Consider the following 12,270-nt stretch of genomic DNA (forward strand, 5'->3'; position numbering starts at 1 on the left):
GGGGCAGATCACGGAGAAGTAATAATGGCTGAAATGGTGAGGGATCATCAAGGAGTAATTCAACAATATTCTTTATAATACTATCAATAGAATACATATAAATATACTGCCTACACAGATGACACTAGTGCTCAATATAACTCAGTCCTAAGATTGTAACAGTGAGAAACTTGAGTAATGGAGATACATATCACTTCCGTTCAGCACATACACAAGTCATAACCTTTACAAACCATTTATCAACATGAAACAAACCAACGGCTGGAAATAGTCTAAAAAGTGACTGGAGATCTTATGTCAAGAGAGTCTCCTGAAGTGGCACCCTAAGTTTGCTCTTCCTCAAAGCTCGACATGCCAACTGAGGCAATCGTGCTCCTTCAGACTGAAGGTATTTAAAGAGCTCTAGTAGTCAACTTCTCTATGACGTCTTTGGAGCCATATGGGTCTAAAGCATGTTGGACATATGGACAGCAACAGCAAACCTAAGGCCGGCTAAATTAAGTTTTAGACAACTTTATCACAAGCCAGCGAAAACAAATGCAGGCAACAGCTGGTCCCGTAGACGACATAGCATCAGAAAACCAACCAGGCAGTCATACCAACCATTTCAGCCTCACAGGCATGTCCTATTTATAAGGAAATGGTTTTCCCTAGTGGAAAGAGGAGTCGCATATCAACACATTCTTGCATTCCATATGACGCAGGGGTGATATAGAAAATATACTCTAAGTACAATGCAGGCATCGTAGATCAGGAAGTTAGAGGGCAGCCTTTTTACCGGGAAAAAAAAGGCTGCTCTTGCCTCCTGCAACCGCCAAAGCAAGCAGCTTCATATGGTTGGATATTATTATTATTTTTTCAATGTGGGTGTCTGGGACTGACTGTGGGTTGTAGAATTTCATTTCTGATAGCAAAGTTAACACTTGTAAAGATGCTAAATCTTGCGCCGTACAAGAATACATAAAATAAGATAGTAGTGTCAACCTAGAGAGGAATCACACAGAAATCCAGAAAAATAAATAAATAAATAAATCCTGAACATTCATGAATCACCTTGTGTTCTCATTTGTTTATTACAGATTAAAGCACAAAGTGATCTTGGGTACACAGAGGACAGTTGTATTGTGCCGTTTTCTATACATGCTTTTGTTACTTCCTTTCCTTTCTGAACGCACAATACCAGTGCAACACGTACAATGACACACTGAAATAAATGGAGCAAAATGGAAAACAGCAGGCCTCGCTCCTTTGGTTTGTGGGATAAGTGGATGTTGCCAGGGTTGCACGGCTCCGTCCTAATCAACACAACTCAAGGCTCACTGCCCTCCTATGAAACCAAATCTGTTTTCTATCCAGAGGATATGACGTACAAGCTGTCGGGCCAGTGAACGCGAGAGGGGCAGATGCCTCGTGACTGTTCAATGCCATGTGCAACAGCCCCGGGTGAAACGGGCAGGTACAACAAAAGGCAAGGTGATGGACTAGTAGTGTACACAGACGGTGGAGGAACCGATGTAGAAGGCTAGGCTCAAACTTGTAGACGAATGATAATAAAAAGTACTCGGTCAGCACATTTCAGATACACTGCAGACACACTAAACTGACGGTGATAAAGTTTAATGCAAGGTCAGACTATGGCAATTATCATATGCAATGACCTGGTGAGTCATAGCCAGATTTCAAAAGACTGTGATCCAAACCCAACATATGCTCGTAATGCATCTAATAAGTAAAGGCTGAACACGTTTTTCCACTGACCCAAGACAACCGGGTGTAGATTAGGTCTTTTGAGTGATACTAATGCTGACTGAAAATGAATAAGTATGAGTGAGTTCTCTGCAATATCACTTTCTCCTCACACCCTCAAAGGTTTCCACAGAGCCTCATGTCTTACTGCATCTGTGAAGTACACCATCAGAGGCAGCACAGGGGGAAAAGACACATCTTCAAAGAGCTTTCTGCGTCAGCTAGCAGTATAGTCAGATGTTCTTTCTCGACACATTCTCCCGTTCACAGCTCACTTCTAGCATTTCAACTTTTCCATCACCGAGCAAAAAGCAATTTTACAGGCGCAGGTCATTAAGTTGAAAAGAAGTACAATTTCTGAATACAACTGCCAAGTTAAATTTTATTTAAAGAGATTTATTTCGTTTTGGCTGACCCCCTGCCAGGTGTGACATTTGGACGTGGCGAGGTCATTGCAGAACAACAAACTCTGCATTGGTTGTTGGCCCATCTTTAATGGAAACCATCAACTAACACACCCTAATGCACAATGCTGAGCACAGCAGTAACAGCGCGCTCACGCCACTGTGCCAAGTATAACCTGCACACATTGCAGCTATGATATTCAGCAGCGATCACAAAATTAAACCCAAACAGGCTGGAGCAATGGTATGAGATTGACATTATACTTTACTGTACTTTGACTAATGGCATTAAGATTCTCCTTGATCAGTTTGCTTCTTCACCTCAAACAGCTGCTATCTCTTCTTTCATTCCGCACTTCATTGTTTTCCACAAAGAATGAAAGGCTTTAGGATATGCCGGGTTTGTAGAACAACACAAACATGATCCATCCAGTAATCAAACATCATAAATAAGTTGTCTTTTGCTTCCTAATATTCGATCTGGCCATGGACTCTATCTGGGCGTGGAATTATTCAAAAATGTCAACTTTAATATTACAACAGAGTTAAATTATATCTCCCTCTGCTTTGGAGCAACAACAAAGGGCTTTCACACAAACTGAATTAGATGTAGCTTTCATTTCTTCCACTTCCAGTATTTTTGTTAATCTAGGCTAGACACTCACACATCGAGTTAGTGCACAGAGATTCACAAGTTTCACCTCAACAACTTTCCTTCTAAACATTTGTGTCTACAAAAGTATTATTCTTTGGAGGAGAGCAGAGAAGAGAAGGGAACTCTATTTCCAATCCATGGCCAATAACTCACACTGCAGAAATAGTCTCCACCCTGCTTTGTGGGAAAGGGAAGAACCGAGTCTTAAGTGGCATATGAATAGCTCACATGCACAACGGCAAATGAGGGTGGCTACACAGTGCGTGGGGATGGTGGTCATTGCCACTGCATGCTCACACAGGCCTTTCACAGACAGGGAAACTCATTTGGGCTACGGCGCAGTCGGCGCAAGCCAAAACAACACTGACAACATGGTTACAAAATGGTGAAAGAATGACGCCTCACTGCACGCCTCTTCCAGGAACTGTAATTCCACACTCTCTCAAAGCATCCTGCATTATTCAGTGGAACACAGAGGCAGTGCCGCACAGAGTGGAGGGACACTTGCACTCTGATCTTCCCAGACCTTAGATTAAGTATACAAGGCATTAGACACATTGTACAAATGTAAACCACTCAATACGCTGAAATGGAGCCGGAGTTTACAGAAGCTGCTTTCCAGTTCAGGTGGAAAACAAAGTATTTGGAGATCGGTTTCAAAAAACATATTTTGGGCTGACAATGACAAGACCACATGCCTCGGGGTATGTGTAGTAGAGGAGCAATGCTAAGTGGAATACCAAAACACTCTTTGGCAAGTCCAAAAGACGGCGAATCCCACTTGATGAACGATGTATGTGAAATGAATTCTGACAGTTATATAATTCAAACACAAATACATTTACTGCGTGCTTACACACACTGTTTACATAGGCCTGATATTCACCAGCACTATTCTAAATAGTGCGAACTATCAGCAATTTACATTCTCAATAAGAAAATATCTTCACATGCATTTGTCGGGTACTTGGCCTTAGTCATGAAAGATGGCACGTCCACACAAGGCAGATCTTATGAAGGGAGTAGCTTCACATCCAGCATTAGGTTAAGTAGAAACACTTAAAATCTTAAGAGTAGAATCAATAGATAAAAGCATCGATGTCAGCTAAAAACAACACGCTCACATTTTCTGATGTAGTGAAGAAACAATAGCCACACAAACACACTAGTGTGCTAGTAGACTCGCTGGCACTTCGTAAAAGAAAAGATGCGTGTCTGCCCCAAGTTCTCACACACAAAAATATTTGGAGGATTACTTGCTTGCAGACATACTTTCTAGGGTTAAGGTAACCCAGAGGTCTTAGCGTCTTAGTCCAAATATCCTGTGTGTGGCTAGGAGAATGGCCTACTTATGGTCTTATAGATTTATTGGTCTACTGTGGAGACCTAGAGTTGACCACTATGTCCTATTTCCATTTAAAGTTAAATCTGTCTGAATCATTCCAACCATCTTCCTTTTTGGACTGAGTTACAAAGTTGTACAAAAATAAATTAAAATGAGCTGACACAGGAATAACAAAACTACGTGATTTAAGCTCTTTATTTTCTTTCATGTCTGCAAATTGATGAATAATATATGTGAACATTAATGAAGGAAGTCAAGGTGTCATTTATACCTTGGAGGTGTGAGATCTCCTGTTTAGCTGACTGCACACAAGGGTGGCACACAAGTGGCCACGGGCCAAATTGTTGTGATTGTGGAAGCAGCTGGTGTATCTGTCAAACTTATTGGTTGGACTGCACGATAGACTTGAAGTATCCAGCAACCAATATCACATACTGTGCAGAAAAACCAAATGGAAATTGACAAATGCAAACTAAAACAGCTGATGTTGTTAAGCTGGTTGACCTTGACAGGAGTAAGTCAGAGCTCTCTAGTATTTCAAGCTGTCCTTATTTCATTCTGGCTGCCTATGTGGTTCACCATCTATAGAAGTCAAAGCACACTGGCTGGAGTCCCATGAGCTATTTTAAGCAACCCTCCACTCTCATCCTCAGCAATGCTGTTCCCTCACAGTATGCTTTGCATATTCTTGTCTCTGAAAGGGTACAAACCAGAGGGTCATTTTAACAGACCTCTTCTTTTTATTTAACCGGTCCTTTGTCATCATAACAACTTTGACACTGCAAGAGAACTGACTCAAAATCAAAAATATGCAGTCCATTATTAAGTCTACAGCTTTACAGCTTATGATACAATTATGGCACAATGTAAGCGGCAAAAATATTCAATATATAATCCAAATTGTACATTTTTTGTCAGTTACTTCAGTTACTTTGTGGGAGTTTGTTGGACTCTGTGCTTCAGCACATGCAATTTGAAATAAAATGATTCAACTTTTAAGAACCAACTTTAATTTGACTAGGTCTATGTCAATATTGACCATCTGTGAGGTGCAGTCTTTGTATACTCATACTGCTGAAATCAGCAGACTTTAAAAGTAATGGGACACTTGACTTGGTTAAATATTTAATTGGCAATGGTTGTTTAAACAGTTAGATATAAAAAGGGTTACATTAACCCTTTTTAGGGGATAGGAGAAAAAAATCCCTTTCAACTGGAAGACACTATTCAACTCATATTTGAGAAAAGACTCAGTTAGGTTGATTGTAAAAAAAAAAAAAAAATACGTACAAAACAACAAACAAGAAAACTAGAAATGTTCTGATGAAAAGAAAACAAAGATTCATGGCTGCACAGCTAGCCAGTATGTTTCCTTGTTAAGACTTCACAGCTATGATTTCAGAGAATTACCACAAGAAACAAACCCCTGGTACGCCTCGCATGCATAAAGGCCAGTCTGCACTCTGCTAAAAAGAAAATGGTAAAGTTGCAGAACAAAGTTCAAGCAACCGGTGAGATAAAAATCCCCCTGCAGGAAAATGGTCAAAAGAGAAAAGGGTTGAGGAAAAAGACGAACAGCTTGACACCTAAAGCATAACACCTTTACAGCACAAACATAGTAAAAGCGTCGTTATAACTTGAGCATTTATGGCTGGAATGGGTACACTTGAACTTATTACAGATTTAAATGCAGACTGGACTCCAAAGATGAATGCAGAGGTACAAAGGAGCATGTGTACACTCGGACTCAGCCAAATGCTTCAAAATTCCTTGGACGATATCTTAAAATTCAGCAGGACCGCAATCCTGAACACACAACAACAACAGCCAAAGAGCTGCTAAGGATGAAGAGCTGATCTCAATCTGTACTCCAATCTGAAGACAAACTGAAGGCCTAGAGCGATAGATCTCCCAGACTGTATTAAATATTGCGCTGTTCTTAGATACTATGTCTATCTGTCCTATCTAACCCTTAAACTATAGGCAAAATTTAACAACTTAAAAAAACTAATTTTACATTTCTCCTGTTTTCTTGCTGAAGGCAAATTCAATCTCCTGCGACTGATGTGTACAGAGACACCCTTATTGTCACTGTCTGCACTCAAATCAGCAGCGGCATTGATGCGTGTTGCATGAAAATACAACAACATCATACAAGACTTGTGGGAAAAACTGCTGGTCACCAAAGCTCAATGCTGACAGAGCTTCAAAACAGAGTATCACTACAGAGTGTTCACTTCCTCCTCAACAACAGCAAAGTATGACAGTTCTATTTCGAGCAACATCCTGAAATAAAGTGTATTTACAGTCACATAAGAGCATTCATAAAAACGCTCAATGAATGTGAGGGATGAAAATAGAAAGAAATTAACGGGAACTGAAAAGCGTTTTTCCACTGCATGTATCAAACTATTGCTGAGAATGTAGCCAAAGTCCTGTCGTCTAATGCACAGTCCTATCTTTTCACGTTACACGGGGAGAACAACTACAGTAAATGCAAATTCAGAGAGAGACCTTAAGCGCTCTTTTGCATCCATTTCCCTTAACAGTATTAATTCTCTGAAAGGCATACTACTCCACCGCCTCACTGTGCAGGCATTGAGAATTATTCAAACCCCATGTAAATGCTGCTCACTATAACAGCTCGGTCTGATTGCTGCTGATAAACTCTTGTCCATTCTCCTCCACATTCAGAAACCAAGTCTGAAACATTTTCGCTACATTTCCATTTGAGTAGTTCTCCACACGGTGACATGTTATTGTTATGTGAGTAAAGTTTCAATGAGGGGCATGATGATAGCTTAATTAATGTTTCACATCAAATCCTCATGAAACATGAGCATCAACATGCCAAGAACGTATTTTGGCGAAATGAAACCATCAACTACTCCTCAGCATCAAGCTGATGTGGTGCCGACATCCCACTCTTTATAGGATGTCATCAGAGGGAAAGATCCTCTGGCATTGTAGAGAGAACAAGGGCTGCAGTGCTTACCTTTTATAGCAAATGTTGCTTGCTAGCATGAATGTGTTCCACTAGCATTTCTTATCCATTACTATCGTTAATTCAATCACGTTGCAGTCAGTCTCGGTAATTTATACACAGTCCTTCTGAAGGTTCAAGTACCTTTCGAAACACATAACAATCTAACAAACATACTTATATTATGTAAGCTTTCCAGAGCAACGTGAATAAGTCCTAACATTTGACAGAGCTCACAGATTAATATGTTATCATCTGTTTCCAAATACAAGGCTTGAACTGCAAAACAACACTTGAGGTTAAAGGTAGTGACCTTGTCTTTAGTTTACGTGAAGAATGAGACATTCAGGGACCAGTGTAAATCAGTACACCGATTACAAATTAAGAGTAAAATGTTGGGGAGTCACCGTGTAATTTTGATTGTCGTATTTGCTCTTTTCTTATCAGATCAGTGTAAAACGCTTTCACGGCTGTGACTTCGTCACTTGCATCTCCACCGTGTCCTCAGAGCAGAAGGACAGAACATCTATCTGATGACATTAAAATCCTTGTTACTGGACTTAACTGTAAACAGTTGTAAACACAGGTTTACAACTTCCACATGTTTCTCTACTTGCATAATTCTATCTTCACATTAACTGAGCAAAAGCAGTATGCACTTTATGTACCATTAACACGCTTATCTTTTTTTTCCTTTTGCAGAACTCTGTGTAAATTATTGCCATCTAAAACCTATGGGTACAAACCAGCTTACTTATTATCATCTCTATGCAAACTACAGAAAGGTACAGGTCAAACAATGAACTGAGTCACTTCTGATGAAGTTCTGATGATGATGAGGTTGACACTACTTCAGCCTTGTTTTCTGACCAAAGTTCTCATAACATAATGAGAAAAGGTAATATCTCCTGTGGTTTTGCTTAGAGCATGTTCAATACCATCGGTCTTACGGGCAAAATTATTCTACATTTACTGTCATGTCATAGCCCAGCCTGTGACTGCATATGTGTGTCCAACGTGGCATTCAGTGCTTTCTGCTTCAACTTTTCTCAGCTCAATCAAACTTTACGATGCACACTGTACATGTATTAGGATCATCATCAAATGTTTGCCTATCCATTTTTTTTTTAACATAATCTCTCTAAATCGTCTCAACTCCTACGGACTAATGAAGCACCACCGTACAATTAATGAAAGAAATGACAAAGTCTATATTCTATAGTCTGTATTCTTGCTTTTACTGTTTAAACGCCTGTTTTCCAGAAGATATTTATCGTTTAAAGGGAGCAGGGACACATTTTCCATCTGTGGTATGTGGCTCCAAAATACGCAGGATGTTGTGCAGCATGGGAAACATTTCCTTGTTTTGTTAGAGGAAGGACATTGTTAAATCAACTCTGCCTGGACACTGTCAGAAACATCTCAAACCTGCTTTTCATAGAACTGTCAAGAATCTCTTGATGCTTTTTTTGGTACTCACCTATAGTACCGAGACTGGAGGTACGTGGAACACACTGCTTTGGACACGTGACTGGCGGAGCCAAAGTCTATCACCTTCACCCTGTAGGGTTGCCTCACTGGGTCCACCAGCATTATGTTCTCCGGCTTGAGGTCTGCGTGAATTAGACCCATGCTCTTCAGCTTTTTCAGAGCTGTAGCCACCTGCTGTAGCACAGGCCTGATCACTTTCAGCGGCAGAGGGCTGAACTTATTCTGCTTCAGGAAATCGTACAGGTTCTGCTCGAGCATCTCAAATACCAGGCAGGTGTGGCTGCGGTGCTGGAAGCATTCGAAGGCTCGCACCAGGTTGTGCTCATCCGCATTCTCCCCGCTCAGACGAGCAAGGATGCCAACTTCAATTTGACCCTGCCGTGCATATGAAGGGTGGTTCTTTAGGATCTTCACAGCCACTACCTCACCCGTGCCCCTCTTCCAGCACTTTACCACCTGGCCGAATGTGCCACGTCCCAAGAAATCCAGCACTTCATAAGTATTCTTCATGGAACAGAGGACTTCATGTTGTACTACCTGATAGTCCCCATCTCCTCCTCCCGCCCCTGCTGCTGCACCGACACCCCCGTGCCCCACGCCCTGTTTGGAGGGGCCCCCTCCAGCCCCCACAGCCGCAGGAGCGGCCACGGCTGCGTTCCCCACATTCGTCGTTTGCAACATGGCAGGCAACATTGACAGTTCCTCCACAATCTGCATGGTGCTCCCGCGGTTATCCAGCTCCTCACTTTTACGTTTCAGCCCACATCGCTGAGAGCTGTCAGCTGAGTTCAAACCTCCACAGTCCTCTTCTCTGTCACCCTCCTCCTCTCCGCTTCCCTCACCTCCCCCACTGCAGCCCTCTCCCCTTCCCCCTCCTCCTGCTCCTGTTGCTCCACTGCTGCTCCCACTTGCTATGTCTGTCTGCCGCTGCTGCTGCTGCTGCTGCTCCTTGCCCTGTGAGTGGACAACGCCTGCCTCCTGCCGCTGTTGGGCCACGTACGGGCCTGGTCCACCTCCTCCTCCTCTTCTACCGGGCTGTTGTCTCTGTACGCCACGTACCACCACCGTCTGCACCGGGTACTCTTGTCCTCCACGCACTTTCAGGCCCACTGCCAAGTCTGGGTTCACAAACGAGTGGGCTTGTTTAGTTGGGTGCACGATGCCAAGGGTTCTGCTGTTCAGATAAGTCCGCGGGTGTGCCCTCTCATGGTACACACAGCTGCTGGGCTCAACTTTTAGTTTCTTCACACTGCTAAAGGCACTTGTCTGGGTTTGATAAATGTGTGGTGGGTAGACCAAGACTTGTGAGGCCATACCTGCAGAGAAAGAAAAAAGCAAATTAGATCTACAGCATCATGTGCCATTTTACCATGTTTCAATACTTGGCGCCATTTTTTTTAAAAGTAGACAAGCAAGAACATATCGTGTCCACGGTGTTTCCCTGTCTTTTGTTTGCTCGACCTCAAGGTAACTTTAAGGTACTCAGATTCCAAAATACACAGTAACGCCGCCCATACCATTCTGTCATTTTAACTACTCATGTGTGATGACATCACAACTTGCATTTCTCCACCATCATTCATTCTCGCTTCGCCACAGCTGCATACGTCAAATGGATCCCAGAAACAGGAGTAGAGCACATCAGACCACCTTCTTCATCCTGTCCTATCCACCATAATCCAACCAACACCTCCACACAGCAGATGACTAACTTCTCAAAGGTTTGCCTGACCTTTTCCTGCCATTTCCATGCATCCTACTGCAGGTCTCTAGGCAACCAATGGAGAGGGAGAGAGGACGAGAGACAGACAAACGGAGAAAAATAAAGTCACAAAGCATCATTAGGCCCACGTGTCCAATTACCCAAGACATGGTTTATTCTTCTCTCTTCCCCCATTGTCTGTGTGTGTGTGTGTGTATGTGTGTGTGTGTGTGTGTGCGTGTGTGTTCAAGAGAGGATAATGCACTTCATGCTCATGGACTCAACCATGTCATATTCTGAAATTTAATTATGTTTAGAAAAAAGAAAAAAGAAGAAAAAAAAAAACAGATTTCATGATCCTCGTCATCTTTCAAATTCAGAGTCCAAACTGGCACAGTGACCTTATCAGAGGCTGTGTGTGAGTCTTTGACCTACTTTCATAATCAGGGAACATTGACTGAGACACAAACCACCACAGTCCAAAGGTTTCCATACTTTAACAAAACTATATTTACAGAATCGTGTTTACCTAAAAATCAAACTGGAGAAATCTTAACCAAACTACTGAGCGTTGCCTGACGAGGACCATTTTCATTGTAAGTTGAAAAACAAGTGTTTATAAAAATCTAAAATAAGAAGAAAGACACACAAGGTTTCGGCTGTTAGTACTCCTGTTAGTCTCCCAAAATAAATATCCCTGATGGAAAGCCCACTTGTGCTGTGATAACACCAGGGCTGTGAGCTATCCCTCTATTCTGAGCATCACGATAAGGTCAACCTATTCTCCGGGTAGCTCTTTGCACAATCACACCCTGTGTTACTGTTTACCATCCTCTCTGTTAGATACACCTTATCAAATTATCCCGAGATTAAAAAGGCAACGATAAAAGTCAAACAAGTTGAGTGCCCTGGGCATCCAGCCTGGAATCCAACCAGTCTCAAACATTTTCGTTTTGTTCTTCTTCTACTGTCCAAAATCAGCCTGGAAACCAGCGGGACTTCCCCTGCCCGCAAAAATCTTTGGGAAGCGATTATGCCCGGGCGGTTCTTCCAGGCCAATCAAATGATTTGGGCTGACCTTATGTGTAAAGTAGCCACAAACTAGTCATACAGGTCATGTAAGCATTGTGTACTTGAGTTAGTTCAAAGCGAAATTGATCGGTTGTTGGACCAACCAACTGCGAGCAGAGGCATGTATTTTTTTTTCTCCTTTCAGTGGAAACATGCCCCATGATGAAATCCAAACGGTGTGTTTTTAGGTCTGGACCAAAAGTATCTCAGTACTAAAGATAACCTTGGTGTTCATTAGACTGTCCGGCTTTTTATTCCCCCTGTGCAAGCACAGGTTTACAGATACACAAGTTAGTTAAACTAGACACTCATTAATAAATAAGTGTGTGAGTGAATAATTAGCCTGTTTTTGGTCTTCATTGTGTGTTAGCTGTGAAATGGACAGTAATCAAACTGAAGCCAAGACTGTGCTGACACTTGATTTTTTGTTTGGCCAGTTTCAACACCTACATTTACAGTGCGTGTCCTGCCCCCTATTACTCCTCTCTGACCCTATGAATGGAATTTCACAAGTTTCCACAACAGTGGCTTTCCTAAATTAGAATTTCAGACAGTGTCCCTCATAAGACAACATTCAATACCAGGGTTCATCCTCTTTACAAAAACATATTCACCAGAAACATTTCTCTGACAAAGTGGAGGTGACTCTCAGCCTAGTATGTGGAAGTTGCTTTTAAAAAATTAAAACAATAATAACAATAATAATAAATAAAAGTCACATAATACTAAAAAAGGTCTGACAGGTCCTGATGTCCCTGCAGCGGGATAACACTTCCAAGCAGGCAGAGTCTTAAGAACTATCTTTATCAATTAGAAGAACAACAGATGGTCTGGCCCCAACAGAGCCGTGATCTCAACTTGATGGTGTCTGTC

At 42.0% G+C, this 12,270-nt stretch overlaps 1 protein-coding gene across 1 annotated transcript in view; it reads right to left on the reverse strand.

Moving 5' to 3' along the window:
* hipk3b (homeodomain interacting protein kinase 3b) overlaps positions 1 to 12,270 on the reverse strand; it is a 36,116-nt gene that overhangs the window by 17,889 nt on the left and 5,957 nt on the right. The window contains exon 2 of the mRNA XM_047579897.1: positions 8,614 to 9,940. Coding sequence (XP_047435853.1) covers positions 8,614 to 9,940 — 1,327 coding nt within the window. The remainder of the gene's footprint in view (positions 1 to 8,613; positions 9,941 to 12,270) is intronic.

This window comes from Mugil cephalus, chromosome 3 (assembly GCF_022458985.1).
Source record: "Mugil cephalus isolate CIBA_MC_2020 chromosome 3, CIBA_Mcephalus_1.1, whole genome shotgun sequence".
NCBI lineage: Eukaryota > Metazoa > Chordata > Actinopteri > Mugiliformes > Mugilidae > Mugil > Mugil cephalus.